The 24,331-nt window shown below is 45.3% G+C and overlaps 1 protein-coding gene across 8 annotated transcripts in view; it reads right to left on the bottom strand.

Moving 5' to 3' along the window:
- Positions 1-24,331, bottom strand: part of LOC124125386 — an 85,769-nt gene that overhangs the window by 20,342 nt on the left and 41,096 nt on the right. For all 8 annotated transcript variants that reach the window (XR_007219228.1, XR_007219227.1, XR_007219225.1 and 5 more), the window contains exon 3: positions 23,597-23,638. Coding sequence is in view for 4 of the 8 variants with exons in the window: in XM_048388492.1 (XP_048244449.1) it covers positions 23,597-23,638 (42 nt within the window). In the remaining 4 variants the exon portion in view is untranslated. The remainder of the gene's footprint in view (positions 1-23,596; positions 23,639-24,331) is intronic.

The following is a 24,331-nucleotide window of genomic DNA, read 5'->3' on the forward strand; positions in this document are numbered from 1 at the left end:
GAGACAAGCATAGGGTCCTGGACTCCACATGGAGAGACAAGCATAGGGACCTGGACTCCACATTGAGAGACAAGCATAGTGTCCTGGACTCCACATGGAGAGACTGGCATAGGGTCCTGGACTCCACATGGAGAGACTGGCATAGGGACCTGGACTCCACATGGAGAGACAAGCATAGGGTCCTGGACTCCACATGGATAGACAAGCATAGGGACCTGGACTCCACATTGAGAGACAAGCATTGGGTCCTGGACTCCACACGGAGAAATTGGAATCGGGTACTGGGGATCAATAGTGTCTTGGAATCCTCTAAGGGAATTCTGGGTGGATTTAATAGAAAGAATGGTGAGAAATGAGATTTGTTGGTGGGTGGGTGTGCTGGGGGGATGTGAGTATATGTGGTCAGAAGTGGTGGTGGTGGTGGGGGGGGGGGGGGGGGGGCTGGCTGATTTTGTTACCCTAGTGATCTATTACCTCAGCACACATTAGTACATTAGTAGAACACATGATGGCATCAGAAGAGCCCTGTGCAGTGGAGTGGAGTGGAAGAAACATGTGTCCGAATCTTTTAACCTAAAAGCTGGAACAGCAGCAACCCGAACAAGACAACACGACGGCTGAATGACTCAGCTCCAGCTCTGTCGTATACAAGAAGAACGCTATTGACCAGCTCCAGCACTGTCGTATACAAGCAGAAGGCTATTGACCAGCTCCAGCACTGTCGTATACAAGCAGAACGCTATGGACCAGCTCCAGCTCTGTCGTATACAAGCAGATCGCTATTGACCAGCTCCAGCTCTGTCGTATACAAGCAGAACGCTATTGACCAGCTCCACCTCTGTCGTATACAAGCAGAACGCTATTGACCAGCTCCACCTCTGTCGTATACAAGCAGAACGCTATTGACCAGCTCCAGCACTGTCGTATACAAGCAGAACGCTATTGACCAGCTCCAGCACTGTCGTTTACAAGCAGAATGCTATTGACCAGCTCCAGCACTGTCGTGTACAAGCAGAACGCTATTGACCAGCTCCAGCACTGTCGTATACAAGCAGAACGCTATGGACCAGCTCCAGCACTGTCGTGTACAAGCAGAACGCTATTGACCAGCTCCAGCACTGTCGTATACAAGCAGAACGCTATTGACCAGCTCCAGCTCTGTCGTATACAAGCAGAACGCTATGGACCAGCTCCAGCACTGTCGTATACAAGCAGAACGCTATGGACCAGCTCCAGCACTGTCGTGTACAAGCAGAACGCTATTGACCAGCTCCAGCTCTGTTGTATACAAGCAGAATGCTATGGACCAGCTCCAGCACTGTCTTGTACAAGCAGAACGCTATTGACCAGCTCCAGCTCTGTCGTATACAAGCAGAACGCTATTGACCAGCTCAAGCACTGTCGTGTACAAGCAGAACGCTATGGACCAGCTCCAGCACTGTCCTATACAAGCAGAACGCTATTGACCAGCTCAAGCACTGTCGTGTACAAGCAGAACGCTATGGACCAGCTCCAGCTCTGTCGTATACAAGCAGAAAGCTATGGACCAGCTCCAGCTCTGTCGTATACAAGCAGAACGCTATTGACCAGGCCTGGCTGGCACGTGGATCACCGCCCCATCTCAAACACCAGCAGTGATCAAAGCTCAAATTGCCCCTAAAGCAATGGGTTTCTCCTGCTCACAAACACATTAAAGGGGCCGGTGCAACGTCAACAGTTGTTAGCATTAGCGTCCACTATTACCCCCGGAACACACAAACAGCGACATTGTTGACAGTACACACTGGCAGTGTGGGTGCAGAATCCAACACTGTGTGTGCTATGATAACGCTGTGTGCTATGATAACGCTCTAGGAAGCAGTGTTGAAATAGCACTGCCCTTATCTCCTCTATGCACAAACCTTCCTCCGATACGCTGAGCTAATCCTTGGGATGACTGTGTACCTCAAGAATGTGAAAAAATGCTTAAGATAAGCTTTTTATGTTGTTTGCATGAAAAGCTAAAATTTCACAGATTTGCTATTAGATGAAGTAATTTATCTGGCAAAGTTTGTAACTATGTAAACTATTCAGATTTGAAAACTATCATATCTTTAACCATTACATTTTTGGTCTCAATTTGTATATGACACATCAGGAATAATTAGAACAAATCTAGGATCTCCCAGCCAGGCTGAACTCAGTATAGACGCCTGCTGCAGATTGAGGGAGAGGGGGAAGGGGGGGGGGGGGGAGGAGGGTTGTGTCAGGATAGTTGGAGTAGTAAGACAGGAGTCATCAGAAGATGACAAATCCCCCGGACCCTACAAATTAGAAAGAACAAATTATCTGCCTGTTAGGTCCACTTGATGAGGAATTTCTATCTGATCTGTCTGTCAGTATACTAGAGTCACAGTTATTGACTTTGTATTTCTATGTCAGGTACACACCAACATGAACAGTCAAAGTCAAACTTGTTGCCAGGGAAACGGAAAAATATAAATTCTGACAATCCCTAAATAGCAAAAGTCACCAGATGACAAACTGGTCATATGTGTGCATAGTTTCAAGGAAGAATACCTATTTGTTTTAAAGATGTGGTCAAAGTCAAACTTCTTGCCATGGAAACAGGAATTTTTTTTATCTAAATTCCTAAATAGCAAAAGGCATCACTTCAACCCCTGAATAATACATGTTCCAAGTTTGATTCAAAACTTCTGAACAGTTTTTTAGTGCTGCTCCAGAAACGACACCTACCTCCATTTCAGCAAAGTCTAACTTGTGTCCATGGATACATGGAAAAATGAAATTTTGAAACATTCCTATTCCTTTATAAAAAAATTACAAAATAGCAAAAGGCACCACTTCAGCATGTGACTGATAGATTTGCCAAGTTTTGATCAAATACACAGAATGGTTCAAATACACACCACATTGTCTGAGCTGCATCAATTACTTTAGGTCAGGGTAAATGTGTTATCTGTTGTTCAGCATCTTCTCATCACATGTACATTGTCAAGTTGCTTTCTTGTAACAGTCACATGTCAACGGTCTCCCAATCAACACATGTCAAACAACGGTCTCCCAATCAACACTTGTCAAACAACAGTCTCCCAAACAACACATGTCAAACAACGGTCTCCCAATCAACACGTCAAACAACAGTCTACCCATCAACACATGTCAAACAACGGTCTCCAAATCAACACATGTCAAACAACGGTCTACCCATCAACACTTGTCAACCAACGGTCTCCCAATCAACACTTGTCAAACAACAGTCTCCCAAACAACACATGTCAAGCAATGGTCTCCCAATCAACACTTGTCAAACAACAGTCTCCCAATCAACACATGTCACACAACGGTCTCCCAATCAACACTTGTCAAACAACAGTCTCCCAAACAACACATGTCAAACAACGGTCTCCCAAACAACACATGTCAAACAAAGGTCTCTCAAACAACACTTGTCAAACAACAGTCTCCCAAACAACACATGTCAAACAAAGGTCTCCCAAACAACACATGTCAAACAACGGTCTCCCAATCAACACTTGTCAAACAACAGTCTCCAAAACAACACATGTCAAACAAAGGTCTCCCAAACAACACATGTCAAACAACGGTCTCCAAATCAACACATGTCAAACAACGGTCTCCAAATCAACACTTGTCAACCAACGGTCTCCCAATCAACACTTGTCAAACAACAGTCTCCCAAACAACACATGTCAAGCAATGGTCTCCCAATCAACACATGTCACACAACGGTCTCCCAATCAACACTTGTCAAACAACAGTCTCCCAATCAACACATGTCAAACAACGGTCTCCCAATCAACACAACACATGTCAAACAACGGTCTGCCAAACAACACATGTTAAACAACAGTTTCCCAAACAACACCGGGGATACCAATATTTTACACACGTCTTGCAGGTGGATGCACATAACTACGGTTATAATGAACTACAATCAGTGAGTGGTCCCTTATAGTTAACTGTATGTTGTATGTTTCTTTGGACCTTGACCTTGCCACCATCATTAAACCGTGAAGCTCCAGTGTCTGTCTCATTGTCATGAAGAACACAGAAGGTCTCAGTGTCTGTTTCATTGTCATGAAGAACACAGAAGGTCCCAGTGTCTGTCTCATCGTCATGAAGAACACAGAAGGTCTCAGTGTCTGTCTCATTGTCATGAAGAACACAGAAGGTCCCAGTGTCTGTTTCATCGTCATGAAGAACACAGAAGGTCTCAGTGTCTGTCTCATTGTCATGAAGAACACAGAAGGTCCAAGTGTCTGTTTTATCGTCATAAAGAGCACAGAAGGTCCAAGTGTCTGTTTCATCGTCATGAAGAACAAAGAAGGTCTCAGTGTCTGTCTCATTGTCATGAAGAACACAGAATGTCCCAGTGTCTGTTTCATTGTCATGAAGAACACAGAAGGTCCCAGTGTCTGTCTCATTGTCATGAAGAACACAGAATGTCCCAGTGTCTGTTTCATTGTCATGAAGAGCACAGAAGGTCCAAGTGTCTGTTTCATCGTCATGAAGAACACAGAAGGTCTCAGTGTCTGTCTCATTGTCATGAAGAACACAGAAGGTCTCAGTGTCTGTCTCATTGTCATGAAGAACACAGAAGGTCCAAGTGTCTGTTTCATCGTCAAGAAGAACACAGAAGGTCTCAGTGTCTGTCTCATTGTCATGAAGAGCACAGAAGGTCCAAGTGTCTGTTTCATCGTCATGAAGAACACAGAATGTCCCAGTGTCTGTTTCATTGTCATGAAGAACACAGAAGGTCCCAGTGTCCGTCTCATTGTCATGAAGAACACAGAAGGTCCCAGTGTCTGTTTCATCGTCATGCAGAACACAGAAAGTCCCAGTGTCTGTCTCATTGTCATGAAGAACACAGAAGGTCCCAGTGTGTCTTATTGTCATGAAGAACACAGAAGGTCCCAGTGTCTGTCTCATTGTCATGAAGAACACAGAAGGTCCCAGTGTTTCTTGTAATGGTACAGCTGATGTCACAGAGAGAACAGAAATATGCGGCAATGTTTAACCGTGTAAGATTAATTCATTAGGAGGTCTGTAACCATCTGGTTGTAACTGCAGCAGGGACAGCCCCACAGGACTGCCTCCTCACAACCACAAGCCCACTTAGCAACAAATCAAATAAACAACATAGAGGCCCACGGCCCACAAATACAATCCACAGCATCAAAGTTGATAAATTGAGGAAATCAAATTTCTGTAATTGCCGCTGCCTGTGGATGACAGCTTTACAAGACTGGGAGACGTGACCTCTGGGACGGAGACTTGACCTCTGGGGCGCCTCTGATTCAAGTAGCAGGGTTGAGGTCAGCAGGGGGCCAGTAGCTGTAATCATGGGGGATCGGACCCATGCTGTCATTACACATCCATGTTCATCTGTCTGCCTGCCTGTCTGTCTGTCTGTCTGTCTGTTCGAATCCTCACATGGGTGTGTGTAGTCCATCCTTGGTGTCCTCCGATGCAACGTCTGATGCAGCACACCACGCATCCACCTTCACATCCTCCTGGTGCCGTTCTATACAACAATGCGCATCCACCGTGTAATCTCAGTCTTGTTTAGAATATTATATCTTGCTGAAAGTTCATAAGATGAAAACTAATCTATATACATTCTGACCAATCAAAACATATTCTGACCAATCTAAACATATTCTGAATAATCGAAACAGATCCTTACTAATCTAAACATTTTCTGGCCAATGTAAACATATCTTGACTACACATGACCCATCCTTCAGTCGACTGCCCTCTTCTTCAAACTCACAAAGGCGAATGTGAGAATGTGCAACTAGCCATCTCACAACGATTGAATTGCTGTGGTAGTCATATGCTTAATGAAATAATTCATGAAATATGACTAATATTTAGCAATCCTTAGACAATGTGATTTCATTCTAGCCTCTACAATTTCTTCTCCAAATAACACAATTATTGTTCCATTCAACAAGATAACAGAATAACATCAACTATTTAACCCAATTATCTCGTTACTGTCCACTGGAGAATCTGACCTCATCTTGAAGGCTGCACTTTGAATGAGGTCCTAATTAGTAAACCAATACGAGTCCCGAACTAGGGCTGTGTTCAAACACCGACTGAGTCGTGACGAGGAGGCGAATCTGTGGATCTATGTGAAGAGTCCGGTAATAACATTGTCCGATGGAACCAATGAGGCAGGAATCTGGAGTGGCAGTCATTCCTCGGTGTCCAGGGCTGACCAGGTCACAGCCACGTCACCCTCACCAACACTGACCCCCAGGAAATTGAAGTGACATGAGATGTGGATACGCACAAGTTGTGCTCAATTAACAAAAGACAGAGATTTCCGGCAATGTCTTGTGGTGCTGCTGAGAAACACCCTAGTTGAACTTCTTAGGAAAAGACAATCCTGTTGTCAAAGATGTTTGGTTGAATCAGATGCTGTTACTTGATGAATGTAAAGATCAGATTCTAAACATCCTTCTTAAAGAGTGATATGGTATCTCTTTTGATTGAGGAGATGTCAAGATGTTAATTAATTACAGTTTAAAATTTCTTTACTTCATTAAATCTTAATGACGTGTGATGATCAGCTTCCTCTACAACAGACGCTGGGATCAAAGGACAAATCTCCCCTTGATCGCCATCAGCAAATAATTTAAACCAGCAGAGAAACCATCCTTCATCCATGGCAAGAACCTTAAAGAAGAAAATCCAGTCAACTTTCCATAATCAATTTAACAAATGAAAACTAACAACTGGAATAGAAATGGCAGTTTTCTGTTGTCTCTCCTACATCATATTTTTGTTATAATAATAATAACAATAACAATAATAATAATAATAACAACAACAACAACAACAATTTTACTACCGTCTTCACCCTGCTTGTGGTTTTGACACAGAGGTCCATCAATGGTACGCCCCGTAATATGTAGAGGGCGTCATGGAAAATGATAAATACAAAATCCTTTGGAATAGGTCCATATACAGCCTCAGACGTATCCAGGCCAACAAACCTGATCTTGTCCTTTTTGATAAATCCAATGAAATCAATTATATCATTGAATTTTCTGTCTCTTTTGACAGTAATGTGACTGACAAGATTGAGGAAAAACATGGCAAATATGCAGACCTCGCTTTCGAAATGGTACGCTTACATCCCAAGTACCAAGTTGTCTGACTCCCCATTGTTCTCGGTGCCTTAGGTTTGGTACCTCCCAATCTGTAGACTGACATTGGGAGAGTACCCAGGTTTGCTACCAGTACTACCAGGAATACAGCCCTTCTGACAATCTGGGTAATGCAGAAGGTTGCAATGTTGAGGAGTCTTCACATTCTCTGAGAAGTTCTGGGTGGGTTTGACTAGACAGCCCTTCGTGGGAGAAGTCCCATTCGTTTTCAGGACTGCGTGTAGAGAGGGCAAGGGTCCTGAGCTGATGATGAGCCTAACCAGCCTGACTGTGCCAGGATCACCCAAACCCTCTTTGCTGCATTTTTTAATTTTAATCTGTTAATAATAATAATAACAACAACAACAACAACACAAACAACAACAACAACAACAACAACACTTTGTGTCAGTGCGCTTAGCTTTGATAGTATTTGTTAAGAAGGTGGGTTTTGAGGTTGACTTTAAGAGCAGGGACTGCAGGAGATAATGTGAAATTATCTGGAAGAGAGTTCCACAGAATCGCTGCAGAATGGGAGAACATTCTTTCACCAAATGTGGATGTTCTGATTTTCGGAAAAGATCTGTTGTTGAGATCAGAGAGTTCTCTGTGGTAGACGAGGAGTTCAGAGAGGTATTTCGGGGCAATGTTGCAAATTGCAGAACAAAGCATCAATTTCTTAACCCTCACTTGAATACTAGTATTAATAACATCTGAAAACTACACTGGGGCCATGAGAACATTTCTGATTGCTTTGGGGTGAGCGTCTTGTAATTCCCTGTACCGATCGATTGAAAGTTGTACGAAACAATTACACACGCAGAGATCTGCACTCTTTCATAGAACACAATTCCCTTTGCTCAAAAGAAACAGGGAAATTTCATATCAATCTTGATCCACTGAAACAAGTGTGGGATTGTGACATCATTGATCCCGCCCCCAGCCCCCAACCCACGCAGTCCCCCATGAGCCTGACACTTCTCAAGTCACATCATGTGACTTCCTGCTCCCCCCTCAATCACACACAGAAACCACATCAATCTGAGCCGGAGGACATCAAGTCAGGGTCTTACGAGGACACCTAATCATGTCCAAGACACAGGTGATTTAGATGGGCTTATACATCTTCTTCAAATTTCAGATTGTGGTCTGCAATCGAGATCTGCAATCGTGGCGAGAGGGAAACTAGTCCTCCTGTTTTTTCTCAAGGAGTCCCTCCTGCACTGTAATGAATACTTATCAAGTCTACAGATGCAACATGGGAATGTCTTTGGGTCAAGAGATGTTGTGCAGACATTCTACAAGCCCTCATGCCCCCCCCCCCCCCCCACACACACACACAGTCTATCTCAACATGAGCGGCACAAGAGGCTGCTACTGATGGAGTAATATCAGGATGACATGATGACAGGCAGATGTCCGCTAAGTCAGCATATTGGAATTTATCCAGGTCCTACTGAGGTTTGTTTGTTGTTTAACGTCACATTCTGCCACCAAGTCAGCATACTGGAGTGAGTGAGTGAGGTTTTACGCCACTTTTAGCAATATTCCAGCAATATCACGGTAAAGAAATTGTCTTCACACATTGTTCACCCATGTGGGTGATCGAACCCGTGTCTTCGGCGTGACAAGCAAACGCTTTAACCACGAGGCTACCCCTGGCCGCCCCTTCCAGCGTACTGGAAAACCATCCAGGTTATAGTGAGGCAGCAACATAGACTGCCTTGTGTGAGCACTGGCTCCCAACAGATGTTCTCCAGGTCAGTCTGTAGGTTGACTGAAGTATTTTCACAGTCAGTCTTACGACGTACGATGCAACAAGCTGTAAGTGCTCAGGTCAGTGACAATTACTTCAATTTCCCATCAACACAAAATCATTAACTTTTCGTCAAAGGAAAGATCGATTGCAGTATGATCGACACTCGTCTACAGAATGAATACTTTCATGAAACATGATATAAATCCAGTGTCTTTAGATTCCTTCAAATGCAGAGGGGTGCTTCATGCCAGTTCTAAATTTTGACACCATATTAACTTATTTTCCCACTTGTTGCGATGTCCTCTGTTCAAAATGAGCTGTATCAATTTGTGGAAGAGGATGAGGAAACAACACGGCAGAAAGTAACACAGACCTCAGTCCTGCTATCATCACACCAGGGCATTTAACTCTGGAACGCTACATCTCTATAGGCCTCTAAAGGCAGCGGTGTCCATGTAGTCATATATATGCCTACATATTGTGATCTACAGTTCACACTTCATCTCTATAGGCCTGAAGACATGCCAGCATGGGGTGTCTAGACCTGTTACATGTTCCAAGACCAGGTGAGCTAGGCCTGAAGACATGCAAGCATGGGGTGTCTAGACCTGTGTACATGCTACCAGACCAGGTGAGCTACAATTCACACTTCATCTCTATAGGCCTGAAGACATGCAAGCATGGGGTGTCTAGACCTGTGTACATGCTACCAGACCAGGTGAGCTACAATTCACACTTCATCTCTATAGGCCTGAAGACATGCAAGCATGGGGTGTCTAGACCTGTGTACATGCTCCCAGACCAGGTGAGCTACAGTTCACACTTCATCTCTATAGGCCTCTAGAGGTAGCGGTGTCCGTGTAGACATATATATGGCTACATATTGTACTCCACATTCACTGATGAGAGAACCATAGTCACTTGATTGGATTGAATGGAATGGAAAATAGATTTTCAGGCAAGAGCTTCCATCTTCCAAGGGAAAAGAAACTTATCTATCGACTGTGTGCCACTCAGCAACTCAATTGTAACTTAAACAAGAAAAATGTTACATACTATCGACTTGTGAACTTGAGTTAATATTGCCATCATCTATCTAACTTGAGACCAACTGGCGCTGCACGGCCAATACTTAGTTGCTCCCCTCCACTGAGCAGACCTGGCAGCTTTCTGTGTAATCAATACACAAGGAAGTTGTGTAGTAAGTTAAGCCAGCACAAACATTGCCGAACAATTAAAGCGGTGGAATATCAAGGCACAGTTGTCACATCTGTAGGTAGACAGTGTCAGGTCTGTAGGTAGACAGTGTCAGGTCTGTAGGTGGACAGTGTCAGGTCTGTAGGTAGACAGTGTCAGGTCTGTAGGTAGACAGTGTCAGGTCTGTAGGTAGACAGTGCCAGGTCTGTAGGTAGACAGTGTCAGGTCTGTAGGTAGACAGTGTCAGGTCTGTAGGTGGACAGTGTCAGGTCTGTAGGTAGACAGTGTCAGGTCTGTAGGTGGACAGTGTCAGGTCTGTAGGTAGACAGTGTCAGGTCTGTAGGTAGACAGTGTCAGGTCAGTAGGTAGACAGTGTCAGGTCTGTAGGTAGACAGTGTCAGGTCAGTTTGTAGACAGTGTCAGGTCTGTAGGTAGACAGTGTCAGGTCTGTAGGTAGACAGTGTCAGGTCTGTAGGTGGACAGTGTCAGGTCTGTAGGTAGACAGTGTCAGGTCAGTAGGTAGACAGTGTCAGGTCTGTAGGTAGACAGTGTCAGGTCTGTAGGTAGACAGTGTCAGGTCTGTAGGTAGACAGTGTCAGGTCAGTTTGTAGACAGTGTCAGGTCTGTAGGTAGACAGTGTCAGGTCTGTAGGTGGACAGTGTCAGGTCTGTAGGTAGACAGTGTCAGGTCTGTAGGTAGACAGTGTCAGGTCTGTAGGTAGACAGTGTCAGGTCTGTAGGTAGACAGTGTCAGGTCAGTTTGTAGACAGTGTCAGGTCTGTAGGTAGACAGTGACAGGTCAGTAGGTAGACAGTATCAGGGCAGTAGGTAGACAGTGTCAGGTCTGTAGGTAGACAGTGTCAGGTCTGTAGGTAGACAGTGTCAGGTCAGTAGGTTGACAGTGTCAGGTCAGTAGGTAGACAGTGTCAGGTCTGTAGGTTGACAGTGTCAGGTCTGTAGGTAGACAGTGCCAGGTCTGTAGGTAGACAGTGTCAGGTCGGTAGGTAGACAGTGTCAGGTCAGTAGGTAGACAGTGTCAGGTCTGTAGGTTGACAGTGTCAGGTCTGTAGGTAGACAGTGTCAGGTCTGTAGGTAGACATCGTGATGACATCTTCTGTAGCTAAGGACAAGTTCGTGCTGAGGTGGAGGCACAGGACATTTGTCCTTCATGAACTGACAAAAAAACAGTTTCATAATTTCTAAAATATTTATAACATAAATTATAAATTATAACATAATAAGAAAAAGTAATTAAAAAACCATTTTATAAGAGGACATTTGGGTACAAGTGGCAAGATGAATGCAACCCGGAATCCAACAGGACACAGTGATGCTGAATGAAGATCATCGTAATCAGCAGTCGCGAGCTGATGGACCGTCACGGTTCAACTCGAGACATGCTTGGATGCTGACAACCCCTATTACAACAAACAACAAAACCTGGTTCCTCCTGCATGTGAATAACCACTGAGGACTGGCCCACCAGCTGCAGCCCACAAAGAAGGGAATCAGCTCGGAATCAGACAGCAAGACTATCCCATCTATTTAGTACACCTCCTTTGTTGTCAGTGGTATTAGTCGCCTAAATCACAAAAGTGTTTTCATTAAATGTTTCTCTAAATGAAGGCTTGATCCCAGCTGAGTGAGACTTTACCCCTCCTGCCTGCCCCTGTACCCCTCCTGCTTGCCCCTGTACCCCTACTGCCTGCCCCTGTACCCCTACTGCCTGCCCCTGTACCCCTCCTGCCTGCCCCTGTACCCCTACTGCCTGCCCCTGTACCCCTCCTGCCTGCCCCTGTACCCCTCCTGCTTGCCCCTGTACCCCTACTGCCTGCCCCTGTACCCCTACTGCCTGCCCCTGTACCCCTCCTGCCTGCCCCTGTACCCCTACTGCCTGCCCCTGTACCCCTCCTGCCTGCCCCTGTACCCCTCCTGCCTGCCCCTGTACCCCTCTTGCCTGCCCCTGTACCCCTCCTGCCTGCCCCTGTACCCCTCTTGCCTGCCCCTGTACCCCTCCTGCCTGCCCCTGTACCCCTCTTGCCTGCCCCTGTACCCCTACTGCCTGCCCCTGTACCCCTCCTGCCTGCCCCTGTACCCCTCCTGCCTGCCCCTGTACGGAGAATTAAGCATGGTGGACAGGAAATGATCACTCATAAAACAGTTCTTCACACACAACTTCCCTCCCGGCACAATAGGAAATTATTATTTGTTTTGGAATTGAATTTATTGATTTGTACGAATCCAAGAAAAACTCACTTTACCATGAGAAGATCTGAGAATGGGGTCACGATATCAAAGGTGTTTGAAGCAGATCAGGTTATTTTTTACTAATAAGCCACAGGCTTTGAAGTTTTTAATAAGCAGACTTTGTGACTTTTAGAAAGGCTTTTTTTAAATTAGCTGTAATGAACAAATACAGGCATCCAGCAAGTGTTGAGCCAGAAAACATGGTGCAGCTAGTTTGTTGTCAGGGAACCTGGAAACTCCTTTAATCTTGAGAAGGACCAGACAAGAAATATCCCAGTAACAAGACGATGATAAATAGTCAAGTCGAGGCCTCCTCACACCATGGTGGATTCTGGGATACATGCATTCTGTGTTACTGAGTCGACCATCCATCCATCTGACACAGCTCACTCTTTATCTGCAGCTCGTGGTGTGTCTTCAGTCACATGTTGGTGTAACCAGGGGGAAGAAGGTACCGTATTCACTGTAATAAGCACCCAGGCTTAGACAACTATTAAAGTGGACTGCTGAGTAAACCTCGCGTAAGAGGCGACTAACGGGATTGGGTGGTCAGGCTCACTGACTCGGTTGGTGCATGTCATCGATCCAAATTGCGTGGATCGATGCTCATGATATCAATCACTGGATTGTCTGGTCCAGACTCGATTATTCACAGACCGCCGTCATATAGTTGGAATATTGCTGAGTGTGGCGTGAAACAGCAAACCAACCAACCAACCATCATGACCATGCTGATGAACACCCTAAACACAAACTATAAACACAGCATTAGCGCACATTGATAAATCTGAACACTTCTGATAATAGCTACTGACTACAGGCAGTTATATATTCCTTCTATTTCAGTAAATCAAATTTATTACTCGCCTGTGAAGAGATCACCCATTTAATAACATCCAGCTGTACTACATGTTGTGTAATAAACATCCAGCTGTACTACATGTTGTGTAATAAACATCCAGCTGTACTACATGTTGTGTAATAAACATACTGCTGTACTACATGTTGTGTAATAAACATCCAGCTGTACTACATGGTGTGTAATAAACATACTGCTGTACCACATGTTGTGTAATAAACATACAGCTGTACTACATGTTGTGTAATAAACATACTGCTGTACCACATGTTGTGTAATAAACATCCAGCTGTACTACATGTTGTGTAATAAACATCCAGCTGTACTACATGTTGTGTAATAAACATACAGCTGTACTACATGTTGTGTAATAAACATACTGCTGTACCACATGTTGTGTAATAAACATCCAGCTGTACTACATGTTGTGTAATAAACATCCAGCTGTACTACATGTTGTGAAATAAACATACAGCTATACCACATGTTGTGTAATAAACATACATCTGTACTACATGTTGTGTAATAAACATACTGCTGTACTACATGTTGTGTAATAAACATCCAGCTGTACTACATGTTGTGTAATAAACATACTGCTGTACTACATGTTGTGTAATAAACATCCAGCTGTACTACATGTTGTGTAATAAAAATCCAGCTGTACTACATGTTGTGTAATAAACATCCAGCTGTACTACATGTTGTGTAATAAACATCCAGCTGTACTACATGTTGTGTAATAAACATCCAGCTGTACTACATGTTGTGTAATAAACATACTGCTGTACCACATGTTGTGTAATAAACATCCAGCTGTACTACATGCTGTGTAATAAACATCCAGCTGTACTACATGGTGTGTAATAAACATACAGCTGTACTACATGTTGTGTAATAAACATACTGCTGTACCACATGTTGTGTAATAAACATCCAGCTGTACTACATGTTGTGTAATAAACATCCAGCTGTACTACATGTTGTGTAATAAACATCCAGCTGTACTACATGTTGTGTAATAAACATCCAGCTGTACTACATGTTGTGTAATAAACATACAGCTGTACTACAAGTTGTGTAATAAACATACAGCTGTACTACATGTTGTGTAATAAACATACTGCTGTACTACATGTTGTGTAATAAACATCCAGCTGTACTACATGTTGTGTAATAAACATCCAGCTGTACTACATGGTGTGTAATAAACATCCAGCTGTACTACATGTTGTGTAATAAACATACAGCTGTACTACAAGTTGTGTAATAAACATACAGCTGTACTACATGTTGTGTAATAAACATACTGCTGTACTACATGTTGTGTAATAAACATACAGCTATACTACATGTTGTGTGATACCAAAATGCATGCTTATGTACTGCAGGAACAAGTTTCCCTAACAAATATTGAAAACTCCCAACATCCCTGGGCTTTTTTAATGACATTGTGTGTAGAGATGATAGATCACTGAGAGGAGCTTAAGCACACTTGATGACCCCTGAGGAACCCTGTTGCTTTGCTGACGTCACAGGGTGGATCTTGCAAACAGTCCACAAATCATGTGACGTGATTGTAAACTTTGTGGTGCAGGGCCCCGTTCTACAAGGCAACTGTAGCCCAACGACAGTCGTCAGTCTATGTTAAAGTATGGGAGTTCTGATTAGTGCTGTCACAGCTTTGTCGAACAGACCCCTGAATTCTCAAGGTGGGCTGTTGTATGGTATTTAATTATCAAGTATCAACTTTGGACGTGTTTGAAGTATTATTCTGTTAAACCAAAGACTTGAATATATAGGTCTGTTGTTACACTCAATTGGAGTAAGCTGTTGATCGCGTAGATGTCTGTCTATTCACACATGACAGTAAAATTATAAGCGACAAGTAAGTAATATATACTCACTCCCGTGTAATACCAATTTTATGTACCTCGTGAACAGTTCTGGTATATGACGAGCGAGTATACAAGGACAGCCTCAGTCTGCCAATTTTCAGGAAAAGATGTTTTCAGAGCCAAATATGTATTTTGAAACCATGTTTGAAACAAAGTCAAGATGTGAAATTTTACAAAAAAAGGAATATGTGTTGAATACCACAACAAACATCAAACTTGACATTTTGTACAAAGAGTTTAGTCAGAGTAGGTGGGAATGAGATACTTTTTATTCCCCGTTAAGTAAACAACAAGTCAAAAATATCATGTCGGACATTTTAATTAAACTAAAGACAGAAACACAAACCTTCCTTGCCACACTGACCAAATCGCCCCAAAATGAAATGTTTCTATATATTCATCGAAAGTAAATAATTGACCACTTTCTGTTATAAAGTGGATAATGGAAGTTAATTCTAATATTAGCAAATGCAATCTCCTGACTGGAGCTCTGAGGACGTCTTCGTCCCACAACGAATAAATGTCAACTTCCACATGTTACCCCGTTCAACGTAGTGGTCCGTCACATCAGCATGACAAGCACGAGATTTACCAAAAAAAAGAACATGCGCAACGGGTGTGTTTGGGCGAGCACTTCCATATCAATCGAGTGTATTTGGACGAGCTATACCAACCCAACCAAGAACAACTGTTTCCTTCTGTTCAGTAGGTGTTAATGTCCCGTTAAATCTCACACTATAAATTTATTCCAGGAATAAATGCATATCCTAATTGTGCCATCCACTGAAGGAGTCACGTACATGTTACAGGAGGTATATTAAAGACTGTACATAACAGGTCAAAGTGGACCATTATTCAAAGACTTACATTTTCTAGTGGATCTTTCTTTACATTTTTACAGTGTATTCAAAAGGAGGCACTTATCCAGCTCAAAGTGTATTTCATGTTAATGATTCTTCAATATTCATAATAAAAAAAATTACAGGCAATTTTTAGTTTCTGAATACCTGTTCTCTTCTAATATAAAAACCTTCATAAATACACACTGCGGAAACCACCAGTCAGAACAAATAGGAAGATGGATGTGACATAAGCTAATCTAAAGAAACAGCGCCAACTTCATCTTCCTACCATTATGTAAGCGTGTCTCAAAGTGAATTTCTTCAAGCAAGTGTCAAGACAGATTTCTCTACACACAATGCATGCATTTGGAGCTGTTTGAAGAAAGAGCATCAAATCAATTTTTGCAACATTTAAGATGGTGAATCTGTGATGGGAAGAGAGAAGTATCAGCACATTCCTCTCCGACGACCCCGAGATGCTAATCTGTGTTAATCAGGGAGACGGAAGGTGGGCAAAGCGCTTATTAAGGACTTCACTCCCGAGACAGAATAGATGCAATGCAATTTGTTTTGGGGTTTATAAATCTCCTGAGAACATGTGTAAGTCTTCAACAGACAAGTAAGACACATCAAGTGTGAAGACAAAATGGCCTGGAGATGAGGAACTGGAGTAGCGAGTGTCCACAACAAGCAGGATGGAGCCCCTGGCAGTCCGTGTCTGCTTGTCTGGTCGCTCTAGGTGATCACAGACTGACTCACACCTCACTCACACCACACTCACAGACTGACTCATGCCTCACTCACAGACAGACTCACACCTCACTCACAGACAGACTCACACCTCACTCACAGACTGACTCACACCATACTCACAGACTGAATCACACCTCACTGAGTGATCACAGACTGACTCACGCCTCACTCACAGACTGACTCACACCTCACTGAGTGATCACAGACTGACTCACGCCTCACTCACAGACTGACTCACATCTCACTCACAGACTGACTCACACCTCACTGAGTGATCACAGACTGACTCACGCCTTACTCACGGACTGACTCACACCTCACTCACAGACTGAATCACACCTCACTCACAGACTGAATCACACCTCACTGGGTGGTCACAGACTGACTCACACCTCACTCACAGGCTGACTCACACCTCACTCACAGACTGACTCATGCCTCACTCACAGACTGACTCACACCTCACTCGGTGGTCAAAGATTGACTCACACCTCACTGGGCGGTCACAAACTGACTCACACCTCACTCACAGCTCACCGGGTGATCAAAGACTGACTCACACCTCACTGGGTGGTCATGGACTGACTCACACCTCACTCACAGGCTGACTCACACCTCACTCACAGACTGACTCACACCTCACTCACAGACTGACTCACGCCTCACTCACAGACCGACTCACACCTCACTGGGTGATCAAAGACTGACTCACACCTCACTGGGTGGCCACCGACTGACTCACATCTCACTCACAGACTGACTCACACCTCACTGAGTGATCACAGACTGACTCACGCCTCACTCACGGACTGACTCACATCTCACTCACAGACTGACTCACACCTCACTGAGTGATCACAGACTGACTCACACCTCACTCACAGACTGACTCACACCTCACTCACGCCTCACTGGGTGGCCACCGACTGACTCACATCTCACTCACAGACTGACTCACACCTCACTGAGTGATCACAGACTGACTCACGCCTCACTCACGGACTGACTCACATCTCACTCACAGACTGACTCACACCTCACTGAGTGATCACAGACTGACTCACGCCTTACTCACAGACTGACTCACACCTCACTCACAGGCTGACTCACACCTCACTCACAGACTGACTCATGCCTCACTCATAGACCGACTCACACCTCACTGGGTGATCAAAGACTGACTCACACCTCACTGGGTGGCCACCGACTGACTCACATCTCACTCACAGACTGACTCACACCTCACTGAGTGATCACAGACTGACTCACGCCTCACTCACGGACTGACTCACATCTCACTCACAGACTGACTCACACCTCACTGAGTGATCACAGACTGACTCACACCTCACTCACAGACTGACTCACACCTCACTCACGCCTCACTGGGTGGCCACCGACTGACTCACATCTCACTCACAGACTGACTCACACCTCACTGAGTGATCACAGACTGACTCACGCCTCACTCACGGACTGACTCACATCTCACTCACAGACTGACTCACACCTCACTGAGTGATCACAGACTGACTCACGCCTTACTCACAGACTGACTCACACCTCACTCACAGGCTGACTCACACCTCACTCACAGACTGACTCATGCCTCACTCACAGACTGACTCACACCTCACTGGTTGGTCAAAGATTGACTCACACCTCACTGGGCGGTCACAGACTGACTCACACCTCACTCACAGACTGACTCACACCTCACTGGGTGGTCAAAGACTGACTCACACCTCACTGGGTGGTCATAGACTGACTCACACCTCACTCACAGGCTGACTCACACCTCACTCACAGACTGACTCACACCTCACTCAGAGACTGACTCACGCCTCACTCACAGACAGACTCACACCTCACTGGGTGGTCATAGACTGACTCACACCTCACTCACAGGCTGACTCACACCTCACTCACAGACTGACTCACACCTCACTCACAGACTGACTCATGCCTCACTCACAGACAGACTCACACCTCACTGGGTGGTCATAGACTGACTCACACCTCACTCACAGGCTGACTCACACCTCACTCAGAGACTGACTCACACCTCACTCACAGGCTGACTCACACCTCACTGGGTAGCCACAGACTGACTCACACCTCACTCACAGGCTGACTCACACCTCGATGGGAGGCCACAGACTGACTCACACCTCACTCACAGACTGACTCACACCTCACTCACAGACAGACTCACGCCTCACTGGGTGGCCACAGACTGACTCACATCTCACTCACAGACTGACTAACACCTCACTGAGTGATCACAGACTGACTCACGCCTCACTCACGGACTGACTCACATCTCACTCACAGACTGACTCACACCTCACTGAGTGATCACAGACTGACTCACGCCTTACTCACGGACTGACTCACACCTCACTCACAGACTGAATCACACCTCACTCACAGACTGACTCACACCTCACTGGGTGGTCACAGACTGACTCACACCTCACTCATGGACTGACTCACACCTCACTCACAGACTGACTCACACCTCACTGGGTGGTCACAGACTGACTCACACCTCTCTCACGGACTGACTCACACCCCACTCACAGACTGACTCACACCTCACTGGGTGGTCACAGGCTGACTCACACCTCACTGGGTGGTCACAGACTGACTCACACCTCACTCACAGACTGGGGCGGTCGGGTAGCCTAGTGGTTAAAGCGTTCGCTCGTCACGCCGAAGACCCGGGTTCGAATCCCGACATGGGTACAATGTGTGAAGCCCATTTCTGGTGTCCCCCGCCGTGATATTGCTGGAATATTGCTAAAAGCGGCGTAAAACCATACTCACTCACTCACTCACTCACTCACAGACTGACTCACACCTCACTGGGTGGTCACAGGCTGACTCACACCTCACTGGGTGGTCACAGACTGACTCACACCTTACTGGGTCAGCTACTAGTGGGTTTCAAGTCAAAGAGTTCACAATTCTTCCAATATCGATCTACTCAAGAGTTTTTCATGTCTGACATTTGTTCTCCGACTGAGCAGGAAGAAAGAAGCATGGTACTTCAAATCTTAATTTCATTCCATCTCTGTGAACTTTGGACGGGCAGATCCATGAACCATGTGATAACACATTCAGCCGCCAGGTTTCTTCACTTCAAGAGGAACATCAACGTTATCATGATACATCTCCAATAGGAGGATTCAAATGTAATGGACTGTTTGCCTGGTCGAGATATTGATGGCAGGAGTCTATCATTGGAACTCAAATCCACTTAAGGAAGCATTCTGTCCTCTCTACATACAGGAAGCAGTCTGTCCTCTCTACATACAGGAAGCATTCTGTCCTCTCTACATACAGGAAGCGTTCTGTCCTCTCTACATACAGGAAACAATCTGTCCCCTCTACATACAGGAAGCATTCTGTCCTCTCTACATACAGGAAGCGTTCTGTCCTCTCTACATACAGGAAGCAATCTGTCCCCTCTACATACAGGAAGCAGTCTGTCCTCTCTACATACAGGAAGCATTCTGTCCTCTCTACAAAAAGGAAGCATTCTGTCCTCTCTACATACAGGAAGCGTTCTGTCCTCTCTACATACAGGAAGCAATCTGTCCTCTCTACATACAGGAAGCGTTCTGTCCTCTCTACATACAGGAAGCGTTCTGTCCTCTCTACATACAGGAAGCAATCTGTCCCCTCTACATACAGGAAGCAGTCTGTCCTCTCTACATACAGGAAGCATTCTGTCCTCTCTACAAAAAGGAAGCATTCTGTCCTCTCTACATACAGGAAGCGTTCTGTCCTCTCTACATACAGGAAGCAATCTGTCCTCTCTACATACAGGAAGCGTTCTGTCCTCTCTACATACAGGAAGCAGTCTGTCTTCTCTACATACAGGAAGCAGTCTGTCCTCTCTACATACAGGAAGCATTCTGTCCTCTCTACATACAGGAAGCATTCTGTCCTCTCTACATACAGGAAGCAGTCTGTCCTCTCTACATACAGGAAGCAATCTGTCCCCTCTACATACAGGAAGCATTCTGTCCTCTCTACATACAGGAAGCAGTCTGTCCTCTCTACATACAGGAAGCGTTCTGTCCTCTCTACATACAGGAAGCAATCTGTCCTCTCTACATACAGGAAGCAGTCTTTCCTCTCTACATACAGGAAGCAGTCTGTCCTCTCTACATACAGGAAGCAGTCTGTCCTCTCTACATACAGGAAGCGTTCTGTCCTCTCTACATACAGGAAGCGTTCTGTCCTCTCTACATACAGGAAGCAGTCTGTCCTCTCTACATACAGGAAACTTTCTGTCCTCTCTACATACAGGAAGTGTTCTGTCCTCTCTACATACAGGAAGAGTTCTGTCCTCTCTACATACAAGAAGCAGTCTGTCCTCTCACATACAGGAAGCAGTCTGTCCTCTCTACATACAGGAAGCAGTCTATGCTCTCTATATCCTCTCTACATACAGGAAGCGTTCTGTCCCCTCTACATACAGGAAGCAGTCTGTCCTCTCTATATACAGGAAGCGTTCTGTCCTCTCTACATACAGGAAGCAGTCTGTCCTCTCTACATACAGGAAGCATTCTGTCCTCTCTACATACAGGAAGCGTTCTGTCCTCTCTACATACAGGAAGCGTTCTGTCTTCTCTCCATACAGGAAGCAGTCTGTCCTCTCTAGATACAGGAAGCGTTCTGTCCTCTCTACATACAGGAAGCAGTCTGTCTTCTCTACATACAGGAAGCCTTCTGTCCTCTCTACATATTGGGGGTCACCTGAACCCATGGATGGAAGGTTGGCTGTGTGTATTGGGGGTCACCTGAACTCCTGGATGGAAGGTTGGCTGTGTGTATTGGGGGTCACCTGAACCCCTGGATGGAAGGTTGGCTGTGTGTATTGGGGGTCCCTGGAACCCCTGGATGGAAGGTTGGCTGTGTGTATTGGGGGTCACCTGAACCCCTGGATGGAAGGTTGGCTGTGTGTATTGGGGGTCCCTGGAACCCATGGATGGAAGGTTGGCTGTGTGTATTGGGGGTCCCCTGATCCCATGGATGGAAGGTTGGCTGTGTGTATTGGGGGTCCCCTGAACCCCTGGATGGAAGGTTGGCTGTGTCTATATAAGAGTGACAAGAGGGCAGTTTGCGGCCTGTGTCTTATCTACTTGTCAAGTGCTGATGTGGCACTCAGTTGTAAACACAAAATCCGTGAAAGCTTCCTACACTACTCTGGATTAAAAAAACGGAGACATACCTGTTTGACAACAATCGACCGTGACAATATTCCTGACATTCAAGAGAGCACTGACATTAATTCTAGGAACAGTTACTTATTGGTGAGGCCACTTATTTGACCTTTGACCTTTGTATTGCCCAAGTTTATTGTAAATCTAAAACTGTGTTTCAATACGATTGATTAGTAGGTTGGTTGGTTGGCTGGTTGGTTGGTTGGCTGGCTGGTTGGCTGACTGGTTGGTTGGCTGGTTGGCTGGTTGGTTGGCTGGTTGGTTGATTGATCTTGTCTGCTCCTTCACTGATTTCATAATTTATTTCTGTGCAGACCAATATTCTGAATTAACCTCTGTGTTCAGAAATCATTTTGTGACAGTCATCACACCAGAAGCAGTGGAGTTATGGATGTATGGGCACAGGAAGTATGACTTCGTGTGTGTGTTGTGTGTGTGTGTGTGTGTTGTGTGTGTGTGTGTGTGTGTGTGTGTGTGTTGTGTGTGTGTGTGTGTGTTAGGTTGTGTTGTGTTGTGTGTGTGTTAGGTTGTGTTGTGTTGTGTGTGTGTGTGTGTTAGGTTGTGTTGTGTGTGTGTGTGTGTGTTAGGTTGTGTTGTGTGTGTGTGTTAGGTTGTGTTGTGTGTGTGTGTGTGTGTTAGGTTGTGTTGTGTGTGTGTGTGTGTGTGTGTGTTAGGTTGTGTGTGTGTGTGTGTGTGTGTGTGTGTGTGTGTGTGTGTGTGTTAGGTTGTGTGTGTGTGTGTGTGTGTTAGGTTGTGTTGTGTTGTGTTGTGTGTGTGTGTGTTAGGTTGTGTTGTGTGTGTGTGTGTGTGTGTTAGGTTGTGTTGTGTGTGTGTGTTAGGTTGTGTGTGTGTGTTAGGTTGTGTGTGTGTGTGTTAGGTTGTGTGTGTGTGTGTGTGTGTGTGTGTGTGTGTGTTAGGTTGTGTTGTGTTGTGTGTGTGTGTGTGTGTGTGTGTGTGTTAGGTTGTGTTGTGTTGTGTGTTGTATGTTGTGTGTGTGTGTGTGTGTGTGTGTGTGTTAGGTTGTGTGTGTGTGTGAGGTTGTGTTGTGTGTGTGTGTGTTGTGTGTTGTATGTGTGTGTGTGTGTGTGTGTGTGTGTGTGTGTGTGTGTGTGTGTGTGTGTGTGTGTGTGTGTGTGTGTGTGTGTGTGTGTGTGTGCACTAGTCCGGATCGATGCCGATTTATAGTGCTAGCCCACTGAGATACCATGCCGCAGTTTAACATGAATACCCCACTCAGACACAGTATACTGACTCCGAGGTGATCAGTCCTCCAGGCAGGGTAACAACAAGTACCATCCTGTTCTCTGGGCGGATGCTCTACCACTAGACGAATGGAGGCGGTCAGTCGTGTGTTATATAATCCTGGGTCGAAGTCTCCTGTCACCAGTGGACACTGCCCCCATGTTGGCAGCCTCTCTCTAACTACCAACACAAGGGTCATCGGGGGATCTGTCCCTGGCGCTGTTCAAACTTACAGGAAGTAGCTTTGTGTTCAGGAAACAGATTGAATGACCGATGTAATGTCATTTGTTTTCAAGAAAAATGAAAATTGACTATTGTTATCACATACCAGCAAACTACTTCTATACCTCAGTAAATAGGGAAAGAATATAAAACTCACCGAAGCCAAATCGGAGTGATCCTCTCCCATGAATACAAATATCTGGAAAAAATAAACAAACATCAGTTTGTACACATTCAATGCTTCGATGATTCAATGATTCAATGAAAACATTGGAATAACCATATGAACATACATCACTAAAGGGACCAGCCCCACCCTCCAAACCTCCCCCCACCCTCCAAACCTCCCCCCACCCTCCAAAACTCCCCCTCTACCCTCCAAAACTCACCCCACCCTCCAAAACTCCCCCTCTACCCTCCAAAACTCACCCCACCCTCCAAAACTCCCCCTACCCTCCAAAACTCCCCCTCTACCCTCCAAAACCCCCCCTACCCTCCAAAACTAACCCCACCCTCCAAAACTCCCCCCACCCATCCAAAACTCCCCCTCTACCCTCCAAAACTCACCCCACCCTCCAAAACTCACCCCACACTCCAAAATTCACCAGACTGCCTCATGGACCATCAATACATCCCCCCTCTACTCCCCCCCTCCAGTGAGTCCAGTCATGGGGAGGAAGCAGCTAGAGTAATCACCAGACTGCCTCATGGACCATCAATACATCCCCCTCTACTGCCCCCCTCCAGTGAGTCCAGTCATGGGGAGAAAGCAGCTAGAGTAATCACCAGACTGCCTCATGGGCCATCAATACATCCACCTCTAGCATTCTCAGCACTATCTCATTTACAAAATACTCATCATGCAAATATATCACCAAGAAGTAATTCACTA

This window comes from Haliotis rufescens, unplaced genomic scaffold (assembly GCF_023055435.1).
Source record: "Haliotis rufescens isolate VD_foot unplaced genomic scaffold, xgHalRufe1.0.p SCAF_72, whole genome shotgun sequence".
Taxonomy (NCBI): domain Eukaryota; kingdom Metazoa; phylum Mollusca; class Gastropoda; order Lepetellida; family Haliotidae; genus Haliotis; species Haliotis rufescens.